The sequence below is a fragment of the Leptonychotes weddellii genome, chromosome 10 (assembly GCF_054177405.1).
Source record: "Leptonychotes weddellii isolate Sample4059 chromosome 10, ASM5417740v2, whole genome shotgun sequence".
Classification (NCBI taxonomy): Eukaryota; Metazoa; Chordata; class Mammalia; order Carnivora; family Phocidae; genus Leptonychotes; species Leptonychotes weddellii.
In genome coordinates, this window is record NC_138378.1 from 96,239,334 (window position 1) to 96,265,619 (window position 26,286).

General features: G+C 37.6%; 2 protein-coding genes across 5 annotated transcripts in view; one reads left to right on the forward strand and one right to left on the reverse strand.

The window, feature by feature from the left end:
• Positions 1 to 19,126, forward strand: CEBPZ (CCAAT enhancer binding protein zeta). 2 transcript variants are annotated; one of them, XM_031032553.2, is made up of 16 exons: positions 1 to 158; positions 2,177 to 3,675; positions 5,500 to 5,731; positions 6,302 to 6,482; positions 7,609 to 7,697; positions 9,682 to 9,735; positions 10,297 to 10,399; positions 10,495 to 10,563; positions 11,937 to 12,003; positions 13,559 to 13,659; positions 14,550 to 14,607; positions 14,891 to 15,084; positions 15,461 to 15,559; positions 17,777 to 17,838; positions 17,918 to 17,999; positions 18,794 to 19,126. In XM_031032553.2, the coding sequence occupies exons 1-16, from the start codon at positions 3 to 5 to the stop codon at positions 18,937 to 18,939; spliced, it is 3,192 nt and encodes a 1,063-aa protein (XP_030888413.1). In that variant the 5' UTR covers positions 1 to 2; the 3' UTR covers positions 18,940 to 19,126. The 2 variants fall into 2 exon arrangements, with proteins under 2 accessions (XP_030888413.1, XP_030888414.1); XM_031032554.2 differs by lacking the exon at positions 9,682 to 9,735.
• CEBPZOS (CEBPZ opposite strand) overlaps positions 3,439 to 26,286 on the reverse strand; it is a 26,935-nt gene continuing 4,087 nt past the window's right edge. The window contains exons 2-6 of one of the 3 annotated variants that reach the window (XR_014138263.1): positions 20,960 to 21,075; positions 19,621 to 19,665; positions 18,967 to 19,051; positions 8,187 to 8,391; positions 3,439 to 7,042 (exon numbers count right to left, since the gene is read on the reverse strand). Coding sequence is in view for 2 of the 3 variants with exons in the window: in XM_081796911.1 (XP_081653037.1) it covers positions 18,969 to 19,051; positions 19,621 to 19,665; positions 20,960 to 21,075 (244 nt within the window). In the remaining variant the exon portion in view is untranslated. Of the gene's footprint in view, positions 7,043 to 8,186; positions 8,392 to 18,587; positions 18,835 to 18,966; positions 19,052 to 19,620; positions 19,666 to 20,959; positions 21,076 to 23,707; positions 23,783 to 26,286 lie in introns of those variants that run through there. The other 2 variants (XM_031032561.2, XM_081796911.1) reach the window with 2 other exon arrangements.

Sequence of the window (26,286 nt, forward strand, 5' to 3'; positions counted from 1 at the left end):
TCATGGCGGCCGCTAAGAAGCCTTTGGAGTTCCATGCCAAGCGGCCCTGGCGCGGAGAGGAGGCGGTAGAAGATCCGGACGAGGACAACGAGGAGGATAACGATGAAGCCGAGAATGGGTTCTCTCTGGAGGAAGTATTACGGCTCGGAGGCACCAAGGTAATGGCCTCGGACTCGCGGACAAGGGAACAGAGGCGCGAGGAGTGGTCTCCCGAGTGGCCCGGCCACCCCCGGGCGGCAGCGTGGGAGGGCGTTCTGCATCCAGATCCCAGCTTCGAAATGTGCGCTGTGCGCTTCCCGCACTTCTTTTCCACAGCTTTTTACAAGAGAAGAGTCCTTTGGAATTGAACGTTTTTGCGGTGTGGCCTTTCTTAGGATGTAGGTGACCCTCTCATTTCACTGATCTATAACTGGCACTCCATCAGGTCGGTGAAGACTGACCTTTTGGGGTCCTGACGTCGTGGCATCAGTGTTCTGAACTTCAGTGCTGTTGGAATGTTAACTTCTGTTCTCACGGAGTATACGCACATGTTTACGCTCTAGAAGCCCTCTGCTCTCGGAATTTACATCCTAATTAAGGGAAAGAATCAGTAACCAAACTTTTGAATATTGTATATCAGATGCTGAGTAGTGCCACGGAGAAGAAGAAGAAAAGATAATCAGTGGGAAGGGCGTAGCAGTTTTAAATGAGGTGATCGGGGAACTCATCATTGAGATGTTTGAGAAGAAAACTGTAGGAAAGAAAGGAGCCACGCTGTTCTGTGAACAACAAAAACGTCAGTGTAGCTGAGGCAGTGAGGTAAGGGGAGAGTAATAAGAAATGAGCTCAGAGAGGTAAGAATATAGGCCTTTCTCTGAGTTTGATGCAAAACCTTAGAAGATTTGGAGCAAATACGTGATGGAATTTAGCTTTTTTAGCACATGTTTTGTGACTATCGGTGGGGAGAGGTAGGGGCAGGAGAAATTCAATTTATGGGGCAGATTCACAGTTTGCTCTGTACTTGTGTTGTATTTAATTTTTGAATAGGTAGTATTTCACGTGCTACAAAAAGTTATTTTAAAAAGGAGGAGTACTTGGTGAAAAGTCTTCTTTCCCACTTTTATCTCTAACCATGCGATTACTAGCCAAAGCAAGTATTTTTATGTCTTTTATATCTTCAAACACACACGTTATTTTTTACACAAAAGGTAATATACTGTATAATATTGTGTATATATTTTTTCTTGCTGTCCTATAGATTCTTCCATATCATTATATAAAGTTGGGTCATTGGTTTAATGCCTGCATAAATCATTGTTTTAATCTAACCAGCCATTTATTGTGGATGTTTAGGTTGTCAGTCTTTGCTATTTTAAATAATGCTTCAGTAAATAACCTTTAAAATAGATCTTTTCCCACATTTGTGAACATATATGTAATCTAAATTGATAGAAATGGAACTGCTGGATCAAAGGATGTGTGTCTTGTATTTTGATTTGAAGGTAGCAAGTTGCCCTCCATAGAGGTTGTGCTAGTTTACATTTCCATCAGTCATGTAGGAAAGTGCCTTTTCCTCCTACCATCTCCCCAACACCACCTGTCACAATTTTATCTTTCTCATCTGACAGATTAGAAAATGGATGCATCATGGTGGTTTTAATTTGGATTTTTCTTAATGTCAGTGAAGTTGAGCATCTTTTCACATTTTTTAAAAGCCACTTTCCCCTTATGAACCATTTGTTTATATCCTTTGCAGATCTTTCAGTTATCACTTCCTTAACTGATGTGTAGGAACTTTTACATTAAATATTAAGCCCAATTACTCTGATATCAGTTGCCAGTATTTTTTTTTCTAATTTATTTGTCTTTTGACTTTTGTATGTTTTTTGTCTGAGAGAATGACAGTTTTACCCATCTTTGCCTTTAGGGGCCTGCGTTTAATGTCATTTGGAAAGGTTTTCTCTACTCTGAAATTATTTTAATTATGGTGTGCATTCTTCTATTACAACTTTTTTTTTCACATGTAAATCTTTGATTCATCAAGTATTTACTTGGTTGTAGGGTGGAAGCCCAGACAATACCATGATAATTGAATTTAATTGATTTTTAAACATACTAAATTTCAAATTAACTTTGGAAGTTTTTCTAAACTTTGTATTTGTAATTTATTTTTTAACTTTCTTATGTTTTAATGCAGCAAGATTACCTTATGCTGGCTACTTTGGATGAAAATGAGGAAGTGGTGGATGGAGGCAAAAAAGGAGCAATCGATGACCTTCAACAAGGTGAATTGGAAGCATTTATTCAAAATCTTAGTTTGGCCAAGTATGCAAAAGCTTTCTTAGTTGAAGAAGATGAACCAGCTGAAAAAGAAAATGCCAGCAAAAAAGAAGCAAGAGTATCTAAAGTAGATAATAAAAAGCAAAATGCAGCAGAAAGTGAAAGGACATCACTCGGTAAGGTGAAAAATAAGAAGCCAGAACAACATTCTGATGAGAACAATAGTGTCACACCAAAAGTTAAGAAAGATAAACAACAGGACATCTTTGAATTTTTTGAGAGACAGACATTGTTACTCAAGCCTGGAGGCAAATGGTATGATCTGGAGTACAGCAATGAATATTCTTTGGAACCCCAGCCTCAGGATGTTGTGTCTAAGTACAAAACCTTGGCTCAGAAATTGTATGAGCATGAAATCAACTTATTCAAAAATAAGACAAATAACCAAAAGGGAGCTTCTTCCACCTGGATGAAGACAATTGTGTCATCAGGGACGCTAGGTGACAGGATGGCAGCCATGATTCTTCTTATTCAGGATGATGCTGTTCACACACTGCAGTTTGTAGAAACTCTTGTGAACCTTGTTAAAAAGAAGGGTAGCAAACAGCAGTGCCTCATGGCTTTGGATACTTTCAAAGAATTACTCATTACAGACCTTTTGCCAGACAGTCGGAAGCTATGGATTTTCAGCCAGCATCCCTTCAACAAACTAGAACAGTTGTCCAGTGGCAACAAGGACTCGAGAGATAGAAGGCTGATATTATGGTATTTTGAACACCAGCTGAAACACCTTGTGGCTGAATTTGTGCAGGTCTTAGAAACTTTAAGTCATGATTCATTAGTAGCCACTAAAACTCGAGCTCTTGTTGTAGCTCATGAGCTTCTTTGTAACAAACCTGAGGAAGAAAAGGCTCTTCTTGTGCAGGTGGTAAATAAACTGGGAGATCCTCAGAACAGAATAGCCACCAAGGCCTCCCATCTGTTAGAGACATTGCTTTGTAAACATCCCAATATGAAAGGAGTTGTATGTGGCGAAGTAGAAAGGCTGCTCTTTCGCTCAAATATCAGCTCCAAAGCGCAATATTATGCAGTTTGCTTTTTAAATCAAATGGTCCTTTCCCATGAAGAAAGTGAATTAGCTAATAAGTTAATTACTCTTTATTTTTGTTTTTTCCGGACTTGTATCAAGAAAAAAGATATTGAATCAAAAATGCTTAGTGCCCTTTTAACAGGAGTAAATAGGGCATACCCTTATGCCCAGACTGGTGATGACAAAGTGAGGGAGCAGGTCGACACGCTCTTTAAAGTGTTGCATGCTGTGAATTTTAATACCAGCGTACAGGCTTTAATGTTGCTTTTCCAAGTAATGAATTCTCAGCAGACGATATCAGATCGATACTATGCAGCATTATATAGGTAAGTACATTCCATTTCAATAGGTGAATGAGGAATAACATGATTTAATAATGTGATTTAATACACAGCACTTACTGTGCCCCTCTATGGGGCAAGAAACTTAGAAAACTGGATTTTAGGCCCCCCTCAGCAACTTGCTAATCACCAACTTTGAGTAAGTCACTAATCTTTGTTTTCCTCTTGGAAAACTATGTTAAATATTTTGCATACATTATTTTATTTTTTGTTTTGAGAACTTGCTAAAATACAGAAAAATACCCTCCCCCAAAACATCCATATCCTACCACCTAATATTTCAACCTTAACATTCTGCTATATGTTCTAAGTCTTTCGAATATTAAAAAATTAGAACTGCAGATATAATTGAAGTTTCCTTCAGTCCCTTCCCCCTCACTCACATCCTCAGTCCTATATTTCCTCCCCCTGTCCTTCACACAGCCATTTAGTAATCCATTCAACAGCAATTTTTTGAGTGCCATCTACATGCTGGACATTTCCAGGTGCTTTGGATATAGCACTGAACAAAATTCCCACCCCTAGAGTTGCTTACACTCATATTGAGGAAAACAAATGGTAAACGAAAGTCTGTTAGGGAGGGTTAGGGTTGCATTTTTGGAATTTTTTTAATTGGGATTAAGATTTTGTTCATTGAATTTTGCTGTTGTCCTGACATACTTATTGAGGGATGATATTTTGAACAGTGTGTAAACACTTTGGAACTGTTTAAGTATACCAACAAGCTATATATTCCTTTAATTCATTTTAATAATTTTACATAACATGTATCTTGTGAGAAATACAATGTACTGATTAATATCTTGAACTTAAGCCACAGTGCCTGGATTTGAGTCCCAGCAATTAGTTTGCTGTGTAACTTTGGACAAATTACTGAATCCTCTTTAAAGCCCTATTGGTAAACACGATTAATCCCATTTTACTGTGGCCCAGTTTGTCTATAAAATGAAGAGGAGTGCACCTATCCTGTAGGTTATTGTTACAATTATAAAACTTCCCAAGGTTACATAGCTAAAAAATGAGAAAACTGGCACTTTACTGAGTTCATGTGTATGTTAACCCATAAATAAAATCTTTAAAAAAAAAAAAAATATTGAATAATATAGGATATCTCAATATCACCAGAATTATGGAAGTAACAAATGGGGGAAAGAGCAATATGAAAATGCTTCACAGGGTCAGATATTTCCATTTCTAATATTAATGGAAAAAAGTTAATAGAAATGCTTAGAATAAGAAGTAATATTGCACATGAGCATACACAGAGGATTGTGTTAATGCTGGATATTCTAATGTCTGGAGGGCAAGAGCAGTTGGAGCATCTCTAGGATTTAGCAGCTAGGATAAAGAGAAAATTTTAAAATTACCGTGTTCAATTTTCTACTCTACGTGTGTTCATTAGAATCATGTGGAGGCCTCTGGTCCCCCAGCTAGGGGGTAGTGATACAAGGATAAGAACACCGGTCTAGTCCACTGCTTTCATAGGTCAGCTTTCATTATCTGGTTTTGGATTAGCCTTTCGTGTGAGGTTCTGTATCTGTATAAAAATTATGCTGTTATCCTAGAGAATGAAAAACCCCTTAGAAAAGAGAAAACACACAAAAAATGTCTTTCTCCTGTTGATATTCCTACCCTCCCCCAAGATTATCATTCTTTCTGTTTGGGTCATTGACTTCCATTTTACGTCTTAGGTCTCTTGATCTAAAATAAACAGGAAGGTTATCCCTAAGATGAGGTTAGCAGTTGCCTCTACTACTGGTTGTAGAGATATTTTATGAATAAACATTTGATCTTGTTTTTGTTTTATAGGAAGATGTTGGATCCAGGATTGATGATGTGTTCTAAGCAAGCTATGTTTCTTAATCTTATCTACAAATCTTTGAAAGCTGACATCGTGTTGCGCAGGGTGAAGGCTTTTGTGAAGAGGTTACTCCAAGTTACTTGTGAACAGATGCCACCATTCATATGTGGAGCTTTATACCTTGTGTCTGAGATCCTTAAAGCAAAACCAGGTTTAAGAAGTCAACTAGACGATCATCCGGTATATCTTACAACTGCTTTTTAAATCGAGTGGGTTCTGAAATATATTGGTATTTTTCTTCTTAGCTTCAATGACAGTAACTTACTTAGTTCTCTGGAGCATGAACATGTGTGAGTCCTGGAGTTGGACAGACGTGAATTTTAGTCCCAGGTGTACAGTTTTCCTGGGTGGGCATGTTGCTTGATCCCTTTACTCATTCATTGTAAACTGTACTATACTAAACCGTAATTGTATGAGGTAGTTACAGTTACAGAGCTAGTGGATCTCTTAAACCTGTTTCCTCAGTTGTGAAATGGACATAGTAGCACCTACTTCATAGGGTTATTTATAACACATCAGAAATTTGAGGGCTGAATGTTTTCATGTAAAAAAGTCCCAAAGTCTCAGGGAGTTGTGGCTCAACTTAATTCTTACATTTAGAAAAAAGAATATGGTGTCTCATAAATTTGATTGATGGAATTTTCATGTTTTACCGTTATAGCAATAAGAGGGTCATCTTCAAAACTCCCTCACATAACTGAATACAGACTTCCAGTTGATTAATGCAGATTTATTAAACCATTGTTTTAGGAGTCTGATGAAGAGAATTTTATCGACATAGGAGATGATGAAGACATAGAAAAATTCACTGATGCAGATAAAGAAACAGATATAGTAAAAAAAGCTGAGACAGAAGAAACTGTGTCTGACAGTCCTAAGGAAACAAAAAAATCAGAGTCTGCTTCTTGGGTGCACTTTGATAACTTGAAAGGTGAGTTTCTTAAATCTTTACATTGTTCTCTTGAACTTTTAAACAGGAATTGGATTCTCCTTTGATCTTTTTTTTTTTAAAGATTTAATTTTTTTTTTTTTAAGTAATATGCACCCAATGTGGGGCTTGTACTCACAACCCCAAGATCAAAAGTTGCATGCTCTACCGACTGAGCCAGCCAGGGGCCCCCTGCTTTGATCTTAATAGAAATTAACACTATACCATTTTAGAAATCCTCTGTATTCTTTTTTTGTTAAGTAGAGCTTTTATAACCAGATATATTCAGGAACTTAGAAGTAAATTTTTTTTTTAGAAGTAAATTTTTAATACAGTGAAGCACTTGTCTACTTATTAATAATACTACAGATAGTAACACATTTTAAAGTAATTTTGATCTTAGAAATTAAAGCAGATACCTTTTGGAAATGCAACCTCTTCATTTGAGCTGTAAAGAAAAACACACTAAACCTTGGGGATCAAGAAATGTGCCAGACCCATTTCTTCAAACTTGTCGTGGAACTCTTGGTCAACTTATTTCATCTCCCCAAACTTCAGTTTGCCTGTGAAGTATAAAAGAGAAGTGTGGAAGCAACCAGGAAAGTGTTTAAAAGAATCCATCAATTTCACTGAAGGCTAAACTGAGAATAATCCTTTAGAAGGACGATGAACATGTGCATTGTGAAGTAGACAGTTTGTTGTAATGTGTTCTGAAAGTTCTTTGAAGATAACATAAAACTTGTTCCAAGTGAGAATTATTCCTGGACATAATTTAATAACAAATATTCAGTGCACTTAAAGTTCCAAAAGAATTTAGACCTATTTAATCTTCAGGCTAGTTGCCATTTTAACCCTTCTAACCCAGTCGACCCAGATTTGGGCACCTTTTGCTGCCTGGTTTATTCAGTAGCAAATGCTATCCTGGGTACCATATCTAATTCTTGTTGGGGCTTGGGATGTTTAATCTAGGTAGGATACCTGGCTAACTAAGAATGTTGAAAATTACAATTCTATTACGTATGCATACATATTACAGTTATTGGTGACAACATTAATGGTGGTGGTTTTAGTGAACTCTTGGGCTAGGAATAAAGCATTTGAGAATTAGTTTTTTTGTTGTTGTTCTCAGGTGGCAAACAGTTAAACACATACGATCCATTCAGTAGAAACCCTTTGTTCTGTGGAGCTGAAAATACAAGTCTTTGGGAACTCAAAAAGGTAAAGTAATTTTATTAGTGCTTTATATTTGCCCTCATGGATTTAACAGCTTGAAGTTTCCATTTGGCTCGTAAATGATCAATATAGTTTAGTTTTAGACATTAGTTAATTGGCATAAGGGAGCAATTTGAAGCATGTCACCCAGCCAGCTCTAATGCTTTATAACCTGTATTTCTGTAGCCTCTGATAAACATTAAATTTACACATTTATACATTTCTACATTCACATGTAGCAAATCTTAAATAATGTGGATGCAAAATCAGGATGTTATACATGGCTATAAATAAATTTTGCTTTTTGTAGGTAAATTACTGCATATAATGGTTCTGTAAAATGGGTAAATTTTGCTTTATGCATTAGATCTCCCTGAGAAGTTTTGTGATGATAGAACTATTTGCAAATAAAATAACTTTTTAAATGCATTAGAGGAACCCATATTCCCAGTAAACTTTCTATGGTATCTTTGGAAAAGCAAGTAAGTGTCTTACCTCACAGACTCCTGTGGGCCCCTTGACACCTTTTCAGTGAGTCTGCAAGGTCACAGCTACTTTCGTAGTGCTACCAAGGCACGTTACTTGCCTTTGTCACTCTGTTAACAGTGGCACTGATGATACTAAAGAAATGCTGGCTAAAACTGCTAGTGCCTCAGCGCAGATAAGGGTAGGAGCCATTATATTCTTCACCGCCATGGACCTTCAGGGAAAAAAGCCAGTATCACATAAGAATGATGAAACAGGAAAAATTAGTGATTATCTGGATCCTAAAGTACATGTCTTTTTCATAGTCTGTGTACATATACAGAAGGAATTCATAACATACTTCTGCTGCATACCTAAGTATGAGGTTGTCTCGTGTCTTGGGAAAAGTACCTGTGTAGTTTCTTGTAAACTCGGCTGCCTTTTTCATAAAAGACTGGTTGATAGACTGGTTATTCAGATTTGGTATTTGGGAGACATTTTCTTGAGTGAATGAAGTGAATCTGTTATTTCAAGCAAAACCGCTGACAATATTTGCTGTCAGTGATAAAATTCAAGCTTTTAACCAAATTAAAAGCTTGGAAATCCTGTAAACACTACCTTGAACTGGACACTTTCTCAATATGTAAAAACTTTTCTGATAAAATCAGTGGTGATACTAACAATGTGATTTTTGTGATAATGTAACCAACATATGGAAGAACTACATAACTTACTGAATCAGTATTTTCCAAATGACTAAATGCACAGTGTTACAAAGTCATGGTTAAAAGATCTATTCAAAGTAGACTGATTAATTTTAAGTAGCAAGTACCAAAAGCTGATTGATACGGTTCCAAATTCCATATTGCAACTAATCTTCAGTTTGGGTGTAGTATCAAAGATAATCCACAATTATGTGAAAGGTTATCAGTTAACCCTCCTATTTCCAACTATATATCTGTGTGAGGCAAGATTGTCTTCATATACTTCCAACTAAAAAATGACATGGAATACAGAAGCACGTATGAGAATCCACTGTCTTCTATTAAGCCAGACATTAAATAGATTTACAAAACTGAAATAATCCTACTCTTCACTAATGCTTATTTGTTCTGAAAAAGTTACTTTTCATAAAACATTTATATTAATATATAATAGGCTCATTGTTATTTTAAATTGACTATAAATGTTTCAGAATTTCCTATTGTGGGCGCCTGGCTGGCTCAGTCGGAAGAGCATGCGACTCTTGCCCGTGCGGTCATGAGTTTAAGCCCCATGGTAGGTGTAGAGATTACTTAAATAAAAACTTAAAATTTCTGTTGTAATTTCTAATAAGGTAAATATCAATAGATATATCCCACTTAAACTAAGGAAGCTCTTGAAGTCCTTGACTTTTAAATGTATAAAACAGTCCTGAGACCAAAATTTTGAGAATCACTCTTCTCTGATGTATTGGCTTAAGTTTCAATTCTGTGGATCTACAACTGTAGTAAGAGATGACTTTCCTCACCTTTTTTTTTTTAAGCTATCTGAGCATTTTCATCCCTCTGTGGCTCTTTTTGCAAAGACTATCCTTGAGGTAAGTCTAATATTCTAAAGTCAAGAAATAAGAAAAAGTAATCTAGTTTTAGATAATCAATAATTGGTCATAACAGTGTTTTCTGTCTACAACATAGAATCATAAACATGTTCTGCTGTTGGAAAGGACCAATGACTTGTTTAATACAGTACGGCAAGTAATTCTTCCCACTGTGTGGTGAATAGAAATACAGGATATTAGAAAACTGCAACAGTTATTTATTACATTCTGGTTTTTCTCCTGAAGAAAGACTGCCCTCCCCTTTCCCATTTGCTGTGTTGGCCACATCAGTGTTTGGTTCCTGGTTAATAGATGACCTACAGTATTACTATTGTTTACCTATTCATAAAATCAACAGTGTATCATAAAATATGTATTTATGTGTATGACTGTTTAAATCTTCAAGTAAAGAGGGATGAGATGGATATTTGAAGGGTCATTTATGGCATATATGTGCCTTTGATGCATTGTAGTAGATGGTGTTCTGTTTGTTTTCTTATCTGGATGCATATATATAATTTGCGTTAAGTTCTTAATCCTCCCACCCCCTCCACCTTTCAGGGAAACTGTATTCAGTATTCAGGGGACCCACTCCAAGATTTCACATTAATGAGATTCTTAGATCGATTTGTATACAGAAATCCAAAGCCACATAAAGGCAAAGGTATGCTTCTATTTAAGTATTTGGTTTTCACTGTTGACATTTAATAAGCATACAACTAGGTTTTATATTACACTATCTTGATTTTTACATTTCAGAAAACACAGATAGCATTGTGATGCAGCCAAAAAGAAAACATTTTATGAAGGATATTCGTAGTCTTCCTGGTAAGTATAAAGCCTAGACGGTTGAAACTGACAAGAATAGTACAAGTCAATAACATAAATTATATTATTCTTTGCTCCATTTTACCAGAATAAACCTAAGCACCAGAGACATTATCCATCTTTTGTTCCCAAAAATGTGTATGCATTCTTAAGTTTACTATGTCTTACTGGGTCTTTTATTTTTTTAACTTTATTACAGAAAATTTCAAACATATCCAAAATAAATATACAGATAGTATAACAACTCCCCTGTAAGTATAACCCAGCTTCAACAATTAGCAACATTTTGCCATTTTTGTATCATCTATAGCTCTATTAGTGACCCCCCCATATATATTACTGTCTTTTACAGTTAAAGACCATCTTTTTTTTTTTGAGAGGGAGAGTGTGTGAGCAGGGGGAGGGGCAGAGGGAGAGAATCTCAAGCAGGTTCCCTGGAGCAGGGAGCCTGATGAAGGGCTTGATCCCACGATCCTGAGATCACAACCTGAGCCGAAACCCAACAGTCAGATGCTCAACCAACTGAGCCACCCAGACACCCCTATAGTTAAAGACCATCTTAAGCTCTCTAATATGGGTTCAGCAGAAAACCCACAACTAGTTTTTGTCACAGAGCATCATTTTAAATTAGTTGATAACTTTTTATGGGTACTGTGTACCCATCTTGTATATCTGACTCTTGTTTCTATATTCAGAACAAACATTTCTTTATATAATAAATCACAGCTCCTTTTCATTCAGAGACTAGGGTTAATTTGTACTTTATTAATCATTTAATTTCCAACTGATTTATTTCACAGAGGTCCAGAGATGTAAATGGACTCCCCCAAAGTTAATAAGAGTTAGAACTTAGAAGCCAAATCCAGTTTTAATCAAGATGAGTTAGAAATTTTTATTGTGAAGAGAGAAAACTAATATTCTTGTAGTTCGTTGGTCTTGTTCCTTAATTTTCATCAGTATTAAGTAAAATTGTGGATAATTCTGTTTAACTTTACTTCCTGTTCCAGAATGGCAGGAGTTCCTGCTTTTTCCCCAAGATGATGAAAAGTTTAAAGTGATTATTAAGAGAACTCTTTCTCTTAAAATTGGGGTCCTGGATACAGTTGGAGGACAATGAAAACCATGTTCTTTCACTGTGATGCATGCACTGATGGCTACGTATGTCATTGTAGCCAATGAACAGTTTCAAATGTTTGGTCTTCTGCACTCAGACTTTCCCAGAGATTGTCCTTTGCACTAGAAGATCCCTTCTGTCCACATTCCTTACATTTTAAGACTTTAGAATTATAGGTATGCTGTATGTAGTCTTACGAGCTTGAATAACATAAAAAGGATTACTTTAATAAAAATATTTTCTTAATCTATTTTCTTAGTGAACAGTAAGGAGTTCCTTGCAAAAGAAGAAAGCCAAATACCAGTGGATGAACTATTTTTCTACAGGTAATACACTTAATGCAGTTTCTTTTGGAGAACTATTAAAATTTAAATTTTTAGAAAAAAAGATTATAAATTTTTTAGATTCCATAAAATGCTTCATTAACATAGGTCTGTCTTGAAAAGATCTAAAGATATGTCAGTTGGGGTGCCTGGGTGGCTCAGTTGGTTAAGGGGCTGCCTTCAGCTCAGGTCATAATCTCAGGGTCCTGGGATTGAGCCCCACATTGGGCTCCCTGCTCACTGGAGAGTCTGCTTCTCCTCCTCCCTTTGCCCATTGCCCCCTCTCCCCGCCACCACCCCGCTTGTGCTCACTTGCTCTCTCTCAAATAAATAAATAAAAGCTTTAAAAAAAATGTGTCCTCTCATTTTTTTGCAAAAGGAATTTATAAATCATTCCGTTTGCTAATCTTAACATATCTAAGTGAAACTTAAAACAAGTAAATTTGTGGGTATTTTTAATAATGTAGCTTAAATTTTATGACTCTTGACTTTGTAAAACCTAATCTTTAATTTCTTACTTTTTGTAATAAAGTAATTGTCTTACAGCCTTTAAATCTGTTATCAGTCTAACATAATGATAAGCAACTCATGAGTAATTTGTCCAAAATACGACTCTAGGCAGAATTAGCAAAATTCACTGGGCTGTTACACAGAGAAGTCCTAAACTTACTAGTATTCTTACTGTTATCTGATTGGTTGATTCTGTTTGATTTGGGTTTGTTTTTTTTTAAATATTTTGTGTGAAGAATTTTGAGGGTATGATCCCATCTGCAGAATGCTAAGTTTCACTCTACCCTAGTATTAGAATGGATCTAACTGATAAAATACTGTGATTAGATGTTATCTAGAGCCACATTTTGTCTTATTTCTAACACATCATTAGTGTTGACACTAAACCTTTTACTATGTCATTTAATTAAGATGAGTTGAGGTGTTTTTATGAAAAACTAAATCCTGAATCTTTGAAATTTATTTTCCTTCATGTTCAGAAGTTGCTATTTTAATTCAAAACTCTTGTTTATAATAAATACAAATTTTAGTCATTTATATCCAACTTTTTACACTTGTGTCACTGGTCATAGGTGCTTTGATTATAGCAAAGTGGGCCCTTTAATACAATTATTAAGTAGGGGCACCTGGGTGGCTCAGTCAGTTGAGTGTCTTACTCTTGGTTTCTGCTCAAGTCATGATCTTCGGGTTGTAAGACTGAGCCCTGCATCAGGTTCCATGCTCAGCAAGGAGTCTGCTGGAGATTCTCTCTCTCCCTCTACCCCCCCACCTCATGCATGCACATGCATGCATGCTGTCTCTCTTAAGAAATAAAATCTTAAAAAATAGGGCGCCTGGGTGGCTCAGTTGTTAAGAAGCGTCTGCCTTCGGCTCAGGTCATGATCCCAGGGTCCTGGGATCGAGTCCCACATCGGGCTTCCTGCTCTGCAGGAAGCCTGCTTCTCCCTCTCCCACTCCCCCTGCTTGTGTTCCTGCTCTCGCTATGTCTCTGTCAGATAAATAAATAAAATCTTAAAATAATCAAATACATAACATGCATTTTTTTCAGGTATTATAAAAAAGTTGCAATTGTTAAAGAGAAACAAAAACGGAATGCAGATGAAGAAAGTATAGAAGATGTGGATGATGAGGAGTTTGAAAAGATGATTGGTAATTTGTTTTTGTTGACTGTTTAATTTGTAAAATAATCTTTCTATTTACTTATAGAACCATGGAATATTAGTGGTAGGGGTGATCTTAGTTTTAGAAAATCATTTAGCTAAGAATACCATGCACATGACAATGGAGGATTAAAAAATATTTTGGTGGCACGTGGTAGGTCACCCTCACTTGCTCCAGAGATTTAGAATTATGCGTGGGCAGTTCGTGGGAAAAATAAATTTGTATTTACGTGGCGTATATTCATTCTGAAGGAATATACTCATCCAGTCTCTTACAGAAGAGAAACCATTTTTATTGTTCCTAATTTCCTTGCACTATTGGTAGCAGTAGTCTGCTGTTTCATCTGTTTCCTCTGTGATGCACAGAGCTACAAAAATTTTAATCTATATTTAGGCTGAAACAAAAAAGGGGAAATTAGAAAAGTGGGGTTTTTTTGCTTTTTTTGCACATTGTAGTATTTCCAACACTGGTAAGTTTTGGAGGTGGGAAGAGTGTTCACCCTACATTTGCAAATGTTGGATAACCTTATGGATAAACCTTAAGGCAACTTTAAGAAGGCAGATTAAAGGATGCTAAAAATAAGCACTTAAAAGGATTGCAATTGCTAAATACCATTTTGATATTTACCCTCTTTCCATCAAAGAATTGTAGAAAGAAACAAATTAACTGGAATCCATTTTAGTTTGCGGATTTAATTAAGGTCAGTATATTCACAGGCTTATGTAGATTAATAAAACATACCAGTAGTCCGATTATGTCATTTTGGTGTTTACTTATCATAAACAGCAGAATGACTATGTTAATTCGTTCAGATAGAAGACTTGTCAACTTTGTTATTCCTTGCTACATCTGACAATTTGTATATTATTCTCTGACAGACACATTTGAAGATGACAATTGTTTCACCTCTGGAAAGGATGACCTTGATTTTGCTGGGTAAAGAAACAGTCTTGTTTTTTAAAAAACTATTTTCTCAGCATTTCCCAAAACGTTTTCCTCAGAACAGAATACAGGACTCTGATGTGTAGTAGAAATTTATTGAAATAAGCTTGGGAAATGGATATAGTACTTTCATTTTAGACCTTTATAACACATGTTAGTATATTAAATTGAGGTTCTAGGCTGTCTGTAACTTTGTTAATAGCCTAGTATTAGGCTAATCACCAAAAAACACTTTAGAAAACAATGTTCTCTGCTACACGTTGTTGTTTTTCTTCAGCAACATGAAAAAGAAAAAAAAAGGTGCTAAGGGAGACCCAGAAGATGAAGATTCAGAAGGCAGTGATGATGACCTTGATAACTTGGATGATGATGAAGTTTCTTTAGGAAGTATGAATGAAGAATTTACTGAAATTGATGAAGATGGAGGAACATTCATGGACGTGTTGGATGATGAAAGGGAAGGCATTCCAAGTAAGCATTTTTAAAATACAAGGCAAAAAGTGTATTTTCCTTTTTTCCTCAGTGTAGGCTAGTTTTCCTATTGAAGCATTTCTTAAGTATTACTTTGTATTCAAATTAATACTCAGGTTGGCTAGAAATTTAAATAGGACCTTTTCCCCCCACTTATTTGGAACTGAAAGAGGTTGATTTTTGAGCTTCTATTTTAATCAACAGTTGGGCTCTTTGCACAATACCTGTTGAGCTGTTAAGTTACCCTTTTTTTGTTGTTGTTAGAATAGTAATTATTTCTCAAAGTTAATCAAAATATTCATCATTTATCTTAGCCCTATAGCAGTTCTGTTGTTTTTAAATTGCTTAATAGCATGTTTTTGTTTTTGTTTGGCAGGGGAAATAGAACTTGATGATGAAGTCAGCTCTAAAATCGGGACAAAGAGAAGCAAGAGAAAAGGTGCAAATGATTTTGACTTTGCTGGATCATTTCAAGGTAAGAAAATGTCTTTTAAACCTAAGCAGTGGCTGTGTAAAAGTTACTAATTATCATTTTGGGAAATTTTCTAAATTGGTTAGAATAATTTCATTTTTACTTTTATAATGAATAACAACAGTTTCTTCTATTTTTAATATGTGAAAGTTGTTTCCCACATTATTTTTTCCTCATAACTTCCTTTCTCTCATTTAACTATCTCTAGATCATCTTTAAAGTATTGTAAGAGATTATCCTTTTAATGTTAACACTTGTAAGATGCTAATAAAAGAAAAAGGTACTATATCAGGTGACATTTTTAACTTTTTTGATAAAAATATAGAAAGCATTATAAGTATTTTATTCCTGAAACCTGTGATAAATTCACAGGCTTGCTTTTTTTTCATGCTTTGAAAGTCTCTCGTTTATACCTGCAAAACTTACAAGCTCTTTCAAATACAACGATAGTCCTCTTAGATGATTTACCTGATACATAACTTATAACATGTTATCTTTCAGATTCTGTCTTCCACTGAGTGATGTACGGTCACACTTTAATAATAGCATATTCTCAAATATAAGATAGTTTTCCCTAAAATCATCTCCAAAAAGAAATGTTGCTTTATTCTTAAGTCCTCCTGAGCCTGTCATATTAAAAGATGCTGTTTCGGTTTCAGAAGACAGTAGCCTGAAAGGTGTCAGGTCTCAGCTGACAGTAGTTTGGGATGCAGATTAAAGGATACATGACAGAACTGATTAAAACAAAAGGAGGCCACGGAATTTCCAATACTGATAAGTTTTGGAGGTGGGAAGAGTGTTCACCCTACATTTGCAAATGTTGGATAGCCTTATGGATAAACCTTAAGGCAATTTTAAGAAGGCAGTAACTGTGCTTACTAGTTAATGTTACAGTTATATACCTATAAGATGAATGAAAACTGAAAAAAAACCTTTCCAGGTGCTATACAAATGGGAATTTTAGCTTAAGAGAAAATATTCCATAATAGCATCATATGCAGTTCCTGAATAATATACACAAAATTTAAAATGAAAGGCTCTAGAAACTATTTATCAAAAGTGGCTCTGGTATCCATGCAAAGGCTTTACATGATTGTTCGTAGCAGCAGTTATTAATAGCCAAAAAGTGGGAACAGCCCAAAAATCAGACGTTCACTGATGGATAATGGAATATTATTTAGCAATAAAATGGAATGAGATTCTGATACATGCTGTAAGATGGATGAGCTTCAGAAATGTTATGCTAAGTGAAAGAAGCCAGATACAGAAGACCACATATCATATGATCCTGCTTACATGAACTAGCCAGAAAAGGCAAAGCCCTCTTGGGGTGAGGGCACATGACTGCAGATGGGCACCAGGGGTCTTTTGGAGTTGATGGAAATGTTCTAAAATTGCAATGTGATGATAGTTGAACAACTAAGTTTACTAAAACATACTGAATTATACCCTTAAAAACACCTGAATTTTATGATGAATTTTACTCCCTACTAAAGATGTTTTTAAAAAATGGCCCTAGGAGATGCAAAGAATTTGAATAACACTGTTCCAGGAAAAGCGAAAATGGATAAAAGTAGTATTTTTAGTTAATATATTTTTAGATAATGTGATTTTAAATGTGTGAATTAAAATATAATAAATAATAAAAATAGATGTTTTAGTTTCTTTTGAAATGTTTATATGTTCAGAATTACAGGTTCAGGAGAACCACTTTGAGAAGTATAAAACAAAATTTCATTTATAACATAATAAACATACTTTCCATCAATTTCTTCACAGTTAGACCAAAGAATAAAACCTCTGACTTAAATAGAATATAGTTTGCCTTAAGGATTCCAAAATTCAACCGTGGTCGACTTTGTAGTCAGTCTTGCCTGATACTGTGGAAAACAGTTAAACCTTGATCAGTGGCCAAATCTGAAAGTTAGGAAGACACTGGTGTCATCTCGACAATTTTATTAGGGTACTAACTCTTAAATAAATTCTATTTGTCTTTAAATGCCAGCTACTTAATGGTGCTAGAAGATAATTATAATTCTGTATTTTAACCCAAATGCAACCTTTTTGTAACAAAACCATGTTGAAAGATTGTTGAATCGCTGTTGTACACCTGAAACTAACATTGTGTGTCAACTATACTCCGATAAAAAAAAAAGTGTATTTTTCCAAAATCATTGGAAATGATTACAATTTAATAATCTAGGCTTATACTTTTTTTAGGACCGAGAAAAAAAAAGAAAGGAAATTTCAGTGACTCCAACCTATTTGTATCTGCTGAGGAGGTAAGACTAAAAAACTGCTTTAAGAAGTTACTTATTCCACATTATTTTGAGTTTTCTAATAAATGTATCTCTGTTTAAGTTTGGCCACCTATTAGATGAAAATATGGGATCCAAGTTTGATAACATTGGCACAAACGCCATGGCTAACAAAGATAATGCAAGTAAGTAACTTGAATTTTTTTTTAAGATTTATTTATTTATTGGGGGGGGTGGCACAGAGGGAGAGAGAATCTCCAACAGATTCCCTGCTGAGCACAGAGCCAGGGGCAGGGCTCCATCCCACAATCTTGGGGTCATGACCTGAACTTAAATCAAGAGTCGGAAAAAAAAGAAAAAAAAAAAAAAATCAAGAGTCGGAAAGAACCAACTGAGCCACCCAGGCACCCCAAGTAACTTGAATTTTTCAGAGGTTTTTAAATGGCCTTAACTTAGAACTTCTGAAGATGTAAATATTTTTTGGAGGACCATTTTAGTAAGGATGAATAAAATGGTTCCTTATAACCTGGAAGGAATGGCTTTTTCATCTGTTTTGGGAGCATGTAGAGGATTAAAAAACATTTAGACTACAGCAATAAAGACTGCAGTCTTTATATTAAACAGTTACTTTAGTTTTTTTAGGGAGGCAGGCTGTTTTTATATAATGTGAGTTTGTAAGTACTTTATAGACATTTTAATTCTGATATTGATAGTTACTGGCTTCTGTTCTTTTGCCAGTGAAAGTGTTCAGGGGAAATAAAATCTTCAGAGCATTTGTTCATTTCTTCTCCTAGTCTTTTATTTGTTAAACAGTAGTCTTTAATAATAAATGCCAAAGGAAAGCAACAAACAAAAGCAGGGGATTTGCACAGGGGATGGGAAATGACTGTGAGCCATGGCAGACCAGAAGTTCCTGTTTTGTTCTGTGGGGCCAGGAGTCTGCAATGTGATGTGCTCATCTTTCTTCTCCCCCACAAAGGTCTCAAACAGCTTAGATGGGAGGCTGAACGTGATGACTGGCTACACAACAGAGATGTGAAAAGTATCATCAAGAAAAAGAAAAATTTCAAAAAGAGGCCAAAAACCACTCAAAAAATTAAAAAGCAAAGAAAAGGAGTTTTCTAAATAAATTATAAATTAAATTGTACTTACTCCTAATTTTTGCTATTCAACCATTTTTCTTGATCTTGCTGTCTGACTCCATACATTCCAGACTGTTCAATGGATTTGTAATAAACTATAAATAAATATAGCTGTCATTTATAAAATCATGTAAAAGTGTTAAAATTAAACTATATTGAGAGAAATCAAACCTCTTTTCCTTATTTCTACATGGTAAAATGAAAAAGATAATAGATACATATTTCATGTATAAGCTCTCTGACATCTGTACTAATCATTGTAATGAGCACTATTAAGCATTACTTTATACCAGATTATTGTACTAAGTGATTAATAATGTCATCTTTTTTAATCGTTACAACTCATAAGGGGGGCATTATTACCGCTACTGGACAGAGAAAGAAACAGCTCCAAGAGATTAGCAAACCAGAGGTCACAAAGTTTTAAGCTGTGGTTTGTCACCACCACCTCAGATGTTTCATTCCAAAGTTTTTAACCACTGGTAACTACTCATCTCCAAAATAGAATTTTCGCCACCCTGTGTTCTCAGAAAGAGCTAAAATAGGGATAAACAGTAATTTTTCTTGGAAATTGACATCACAAAGTAAAAAGTCCTTTAACCCTTAATTGGTCATAAATTACTTATTTTAAACTTACTTTATACTTTTAAGGAAAAAAACCTACCTTCCAAGATGAAGGGAAATTTCTTGCTCATTATTTGCCTGAAATCTGATGAAAAAAAGAAGTCTTAAAATTAGACATGACTAGACATTCATTGTATTAAAACATGGAGCCATAATTTAGTGCTAGCTTTAGGGTCTATGAGCTAGGAATCCTACAGATGAGAAATGTGTGTTAAGGTCCTTCTGGTAATCAGGGACTCTCTCCTGCACAGTGTGTAAGTTGCACTTGCCTTGCCTGTTGCCCCCCATAGTTACTTTGGAGTTTTTAAAATTTGGCCTGTATATATGATGTAATTTATTGAGAAAAGTAAGTTTTCAGTGTTAATATGTAACTCCCTTATGTAACTATGAAGTTTGAGATCAACTTCAAAAACCGGGTAGAGTCTTACTTCTAATTCCGTAGCAAGGTAAAATGGAATCCGTAAAAACAAGTTTTACGGATTCCATTTTACCTTGCTACGGAATTAGAAACTTGAATTTGCTTTTATATACTGTTTGGATGTTTTCTTTTATACCCTTACACTTCAGAAGTGACTTTGTGAGCATCCAGTAGCATCCTGGGGCACAGTGTTCCAGTGAAAAACCTTAAGAGGATAAATGACAAGTCTCAAAGATGGCCACCACCCCCAGGACTACTATCACCAGCTCCAGGGAAAGAGAAAACAGCCCTTCCTCATTTTAAAAGTTGAGGGCTCTAATATAAGATTTCCCTCCAGAATGTGTCACAGCACTCTCCGTGACAGTGGCATGGGAAAGGTTTTAAGTGCCCAGTTACTGATAACAGAGGAGGAACTCTGATAGCCTTTGAAACTGGTTACTTGCCAACTCACTCTGCCACCACTACTTAGTCTACCAAACAATGAGGTATAAGCAGCAGGCTGAATTTCTTTACCTGTGTTCCCAAATTAAGCCAGACCAGATACTTGCTCTATGCCCCAGATGAGTAAAATCCACTGAAGTGTGAAACATTTTCCCTAGTCTACAAATAACATTATTTAGGGAGAAGAGTCATTAAGTCCACAATAATTAACACCAAGTTTCTTCTTGTGTCCATAAAAATGCCTGATATATATATATTATTAACATATAATGTATTATTTGTTTCAGGCGTACAGGTCTGTGATTCATCAGTCTTACACAATACACAGCGCTCACCACAACACATACCCTCCCCAATGTCCATCACACAGCCACCCCATCCCCGACCCCCCTCCCCTCCAGCAACCCAAAATGCCTAATATATTGAAGAAGCAATTTCTCTAAAAATGCTGTTTAGTAACTCAATGCATTAGCAAACGGCACACCCCTCTAGAAAACATTAACTTCTGAATTAGGATTACCTTGGCTTGTGTTCATCTTATTAAACAAAAAATAAGCTCCAAAAACGCCCAAGAGTTCAACTACTAAAACTCCTTTAAAGATCTTCTTTGCCACTGGTTCCATAGTGCGGGCCATCCTAAGTTCAACAATAACAAACACATGTAAACCTGAATGAGCAGACACAAACTTAATACCACTTCCACAAAAAAAAACTCCCAATTCATTCTCACAGTCGGAATGATCTAGGGATAAAACCCTGAAGTTACTGTATGCTTATTTGCATTTGATATGTCCCACATTCCTAGTTTTCAATCTCTACCCCACACAATGAACTAAAGACACCACTGGATAAAGCACAAAATGGAGATGAAACTGAAAAAAAGCACTGTAAAAAAGAACAATTTATGGAATTGAGATTTTTTAATTGCCTAAGAATATAGAATATTGATAGGGTAAATCTTTTTTTTTTTTAGCCAAACTAGGAATTAAGATATGATCTAACAGTCACCATATGTGAAAGCTCTTTGCAAGTACCTACAAAGGTAAGGTTATTTTATAAGTGGTTGTATATGTTCCATAGCTGGAGGTTTTCATTTATTTATACAACATACATTGAACTATGTTCCACAGCCCAAGCATTTTATACAAAGCTGAGCAACAAACCAACTTGTTCCTGAGGAGCTGCTATTCTAACAGTAGTTTCAAACTACTTACATCACCCAAAAGACTTGTTAAAAATGCACATTCCTGGACCTCAACCTGCAGTTCCCTAGTCCTGTAGTTCCCCTAGATTCTGATTCAGCAAATCTAGGGTTAGCATCCCAGTAATCTGCACATTTGCAAGCAACTCCAAATGGCTTCTATACGAGAGGCCCTGGACCACATTAGGAGAAAAACTGACCACCATCACCCAGTAAGTGGAAAACTAGACTTTAGATCTTAATTCTCTCCCTTTAACTAAAACAAAAGCTAATCAAAAAAAAAAAAGGGTTTGGGTCTTCATTCTCTTTCTCCCAACGTAAAAGCTAAACAAGGGAAAGGGCTATATAATAAGCTAAAAAAAAAAAATAGCATATATGACTCAACTGAATATATGAAATGTAAATGCAAGTTTTTCTCTGCCTCCCTATAACCCCAACAACAGGAGAAACCAGTCCTTCTTAATCTCAGGATTTTGATACTGTCCAATGTATGCTCTTTGTCGTACTGTTCTCTGCGTTTTTGCAGAGAGGGTAAGATCTATAATACTCTACAATCCCAGCTCTCTGCTCACCGCCATTCCCTCTTGACTCCTTTTCACAATGCCTGAGAGTGGGGTAATTAAATACTTTTGTAGGATTATCCTATTAATCTCTTTACCAGGCGTCCCTTCCCTCCAAAATTCCCTTCCCTCGTTTTGATAATGCGATCACCCTGGGGACTAAAAGATTAAAACTTTATTATTATCTAAAAAAAAAAAAATGAAGCAGAGGAAGTTAAGAACCTAAGTATAACCAACAGGCAGTTGAGTGGGTGGGAATGGAGAACTGTTTTGCTGTTTACAATGCTGTAAGTAAGTCACGATCAGTACTGGGACCTCTCGGGGTAATTTTTAATGTGCAATGGGTGAAAAAATGTTTTTAATTAAAAATAAAGCCTGCCTGCAGCAATATCCACAGTAAAAGGAATCCAAGTAAAATTTGGTTTTGTTTTGTTGCGAGAAGGTGAGGTTAAGAGTTCAAAAAATAAAGTACAAATAACACTGCTACAGCATTTACCTTTTAAAAAAATATATATACACATTTTACATTACAAGTCGCTCAGCTTCAGGCAAGGTGTTTATAACGACTAATAAAGCCTAGTTGATAAAGACCACCAAACGCATACCCATCCACGACAAAGCTGGCTTACTAGCTGGCAGAGAAAGAAGAAGATTAGACGAGATTTTGGAGAAGGACGGAATTTAGGTGAAATTTAAAATAAAGCAGTGCTCGAAGCACCTGGGTGGCTCAGTCGGTGGAACCACGGAATCTTGATCTCAGGGTCCTAAGGTCAAGCCCCGCATTGGACATGAATCCTAATTAAAATAAATGAGTAAAATAAAATAAAGCAGTCCTCGAATGGGCTCGAAGAAAAGCAGCGCTGTGTGTCATGGGGTTCACATCACACTGGGCTGAGAAGCTGATTCAGGGTGCACAAGCTTAAAACAAAGGTGCAATGTTGCGTCCGAAAACGCCTCATCTGTGCACTACAGTTGGAAATCGACACGGCTCAGCATCGCAGGCAAAATGATTTAACAAACAGCAAGGTCTCTAGCACTTTAGATGGAGAGCAAGGTTTCTCAGCATCCCTGGGTTTAATTAGCTAAAGCGCTTTTTCCAGGTTCCCGGGGTTCAGAACCAAGGCCCCAGCGAGGCTTCCGAGAGCTGCCTCAGGCTGGCTACCCACGATCCTCAGGCCGTCGCGGCTCCCCACCCCCCGGGTCTCCGGTGCACCCCGGCGGCCCCCCGCGCCCTCCCGCCTGCCCGGGCTCCCCGGACGCTCCCGCCCGGCCCGCGGCCAACTCGCGCGGGCAACGCAGGCCGCACCGCCCGGCCGCGGCGACAAGGTCGCCGAGCGACCCGGAAACACTCGGGCCTGTCCCGCGCCCTCCCGCCGAATGGATATAGTGACACCCAACTTCCCTCCGTATGATCCCAGAACTTTAGCGAGGCCCCCACAAAACGGCCCCACTCCGCTCTGTGGAGAGCCCAAGTCAGGACGCCCAACTAGAAGCCCTGCTCTCTTACCTGAGGAGCTAACACGCATGACTGCGCGTGCGCAGGGTTTGGCACAGCCCCGCCCCTCCTGGCGTTGGCCCCGCCCCACACCGAATTACCTTTTATCGTGCTCTTCTTACTGAGAGCAGATCCAGACTGCGGGCTATGTCCGTTAATTTATTTAATCCTCACAAAAACCCTATGTCCTAATAGGTGCTATGAGTGTCTCATTTTACAGAGAAGGAAAGAGTTTTACCCTGCCTACAATCACAGAGCTAACAAGAGACAAAATTGGATTTGAACTTAAGACACTGACTCGAAAAACCTGTGCTCAATTATTTTCTACACTCTGCAACCCAAAGTGTGATAGTCTCCAAGAATCAGCAATATGGTCATCACCTGGGAGCTTGTTAGAAATGCAGACCTGTTTCAGTAGGCAGGCGTAACTAACGTGCCCCAACGGTAACCCTGGAATGCAAATGCCCAAATCCCCAGTTCATTAAAGTCCTGTTCATCCTCCTCTAAGTCTCCAGCACCCCTCCCAAAGGCTCCTTTGGGAGTCTGTACATTCCCCAGTGTGACCCTGATTTGCTAACTCCAGCAGAGGGATGCAAGTGACCAGAAAGAAGTTCCCTTGCTTCATCATGCCCAAAGCACGGAAGTTGGCCAAAGTTCCAGTCCTCTGAAGTGGTCATAAGAGGAGGGGCAGCAGGGATCTCTTCATTAGTAAGTACCTGGGAAGTTTGCTGTCCATTTTCCCACGGAAAGAGACAGCGCAACCTGTGTGGGATCCTCAAAATAAAGCTCTCTCAATCAGCTGACAAGAGGTTGCAGAGATCAGATGACCCATTGTTACTAGTGACAAAAGGCACCTACTGGAGAAGAGAAGCCCAGGATCTTGGTGATGACCCAGCCTTCCCTTCAGATGGCCACAGGACACAGAGCAGTGGCACCTGCAGCCTCTGGCAGCGCTGTCCCTGGGGCGGGGGAAGTGGGGGCAGAACTCCTGCTTGCCAGCATCCCCGTGCTGGAGTGGGGTGCTTCTCCATCACCCCCAGTCTAGGATGCCAAAGTGTCACCAGTTAAACTGCCCTGGACCCCGAATGTTTCCAGCATCCACTAACTAGACTTCATCCCTGACTTGCTGGTGTTCAACTTCTGAAGAGGGGAGCCAGTTTTTAATAAACTCCCAAAACACCAAGAGGTTACACCCTTTCCCTATATGTGGGATTCCAAAGTAAATTTCAATCCTATACTACACTAGGAAGTAGCACTTCTCTTGGTAAAGAAGAGGGAAAAAGCCCAACTTAATCCTGAAGGGGCACTCTACTACATAAAGAGGAGGATGGCACAGGAGGCGCCGATTTACCTGCCCCGAAAAATCAGCCTTGGGCCAATTGGCACACAAGGGCCATATGCTGCTGCTGCTTTTTTTTTTTTCCGTGATTCATTGGTTGCATATAACACCAGTGCTCATTCCATCAAGTGCCCTCCTTGATGCCCATCACCCAGTTGCCCCGTCTTCCCACCCACCTCCCCGCCAAGAACCCTCAGTTTGTTCCCAAGAGCCATATGCTTCTTGATTCTTGCTTCCCTGCTTTACTAATCAGACTAGAGTTCAATCACCCTAGACATTTTTGGTCACCAAGTTTTTTTTTTCCTCTCTCTCTCTCTCTTTCTCCCTCTTTCTCTCTCAACCTCTCAATCTCTCTCTCTTTCCAGAATTCTCTCTTCTCCCCCCCACCCAGTATAAGTCCATAGCCTAGAAAAAAAAATGAAAAGAAAAAAAATTAAGAAAGAACAATGTCTTTAATCTCAAGGAAAGGAGCTTTAAACACACCTCCTGTGCTGAAGCCACCAGGAGTGAGAGCCAAGCCAGGGCGGTGCCGTCTAAGCGGTCCCCCACCACTTATCTCAGGCCTGGGTGCATCGAGGAGCTAAACAGAAGCTGGGACTGCACAGAACCGGAGGCCCACCTGCACTCAAAAGCACACCAGTGCAAACGTATCATATAATCTAGGTTATTACACAATCATTCATGCTGTTTACCTCCACCATGCATGTAGACAATTAAGAGTCAAGTGGGGGGGCACCTGACTGGCTCAGTTGGTGGAGTACGAGACTCTTGATCTCAGGGTTGTGAGTTGGAGCCCCACACTGGGTGTAGAGAATACTTTAAAAAATAAAATCTTAAGAAAAAAATAAGAGTCAAGTAGGTAGAACTGTAAGACTGACAGCCTACCCTCAGCCTAGGGAGACTAAGAAGAATCAGAGCTCACATTACCAATTCCAAACAGCCCCCCAAATCCTCCTATAATTACAGACATGAGTGTCAAAACAGGATCCAGGCATATTGTCTTATCATTTTACTCATTAAGAAGCACACAAAAGACAACAGCAACATTTGAATTAATACCTTAAATTCTACCTTCCCCAGGAAAACAAAGACAATAATGCTAAGGGACAATCCCACTAAGCAGCTTGGCAAGGAGTCCAGTCTTACTCCTTTTCTTTTTTGGGAGGGAGATTCCGAAATACACAACCTTCCCACCTACAGTGAATAGCATCCCATTGTTATGTAAGTAATAAGATCTCCAACAGGGAAGTGG

Bases quoted from the DNA above. Each gene is read 5' to 3' on its own strand.
- CEBPZ (XM_031032553.2), top strand. From the start codon at position 3: ATGGCGGCCGCTAAGAAGCCTTTGGAGTTCCATGCCAAGCGGCCCTGG. The intron at 6,483-7,608 runs GTGAGTTTCTTA...TGTTGTTCTCAG, and splicing joins GCACTTTGATAACTTGAAAG to GTGGCAAACAGTTAAACACA. The intron at 15,560-17,776 runs GTAAGAAAATGT...TACTTTTTTTAG, and splicing joins CTTTGCTGGATCATTTCAAG to GACCGAGAAAAAAAAAGAAA.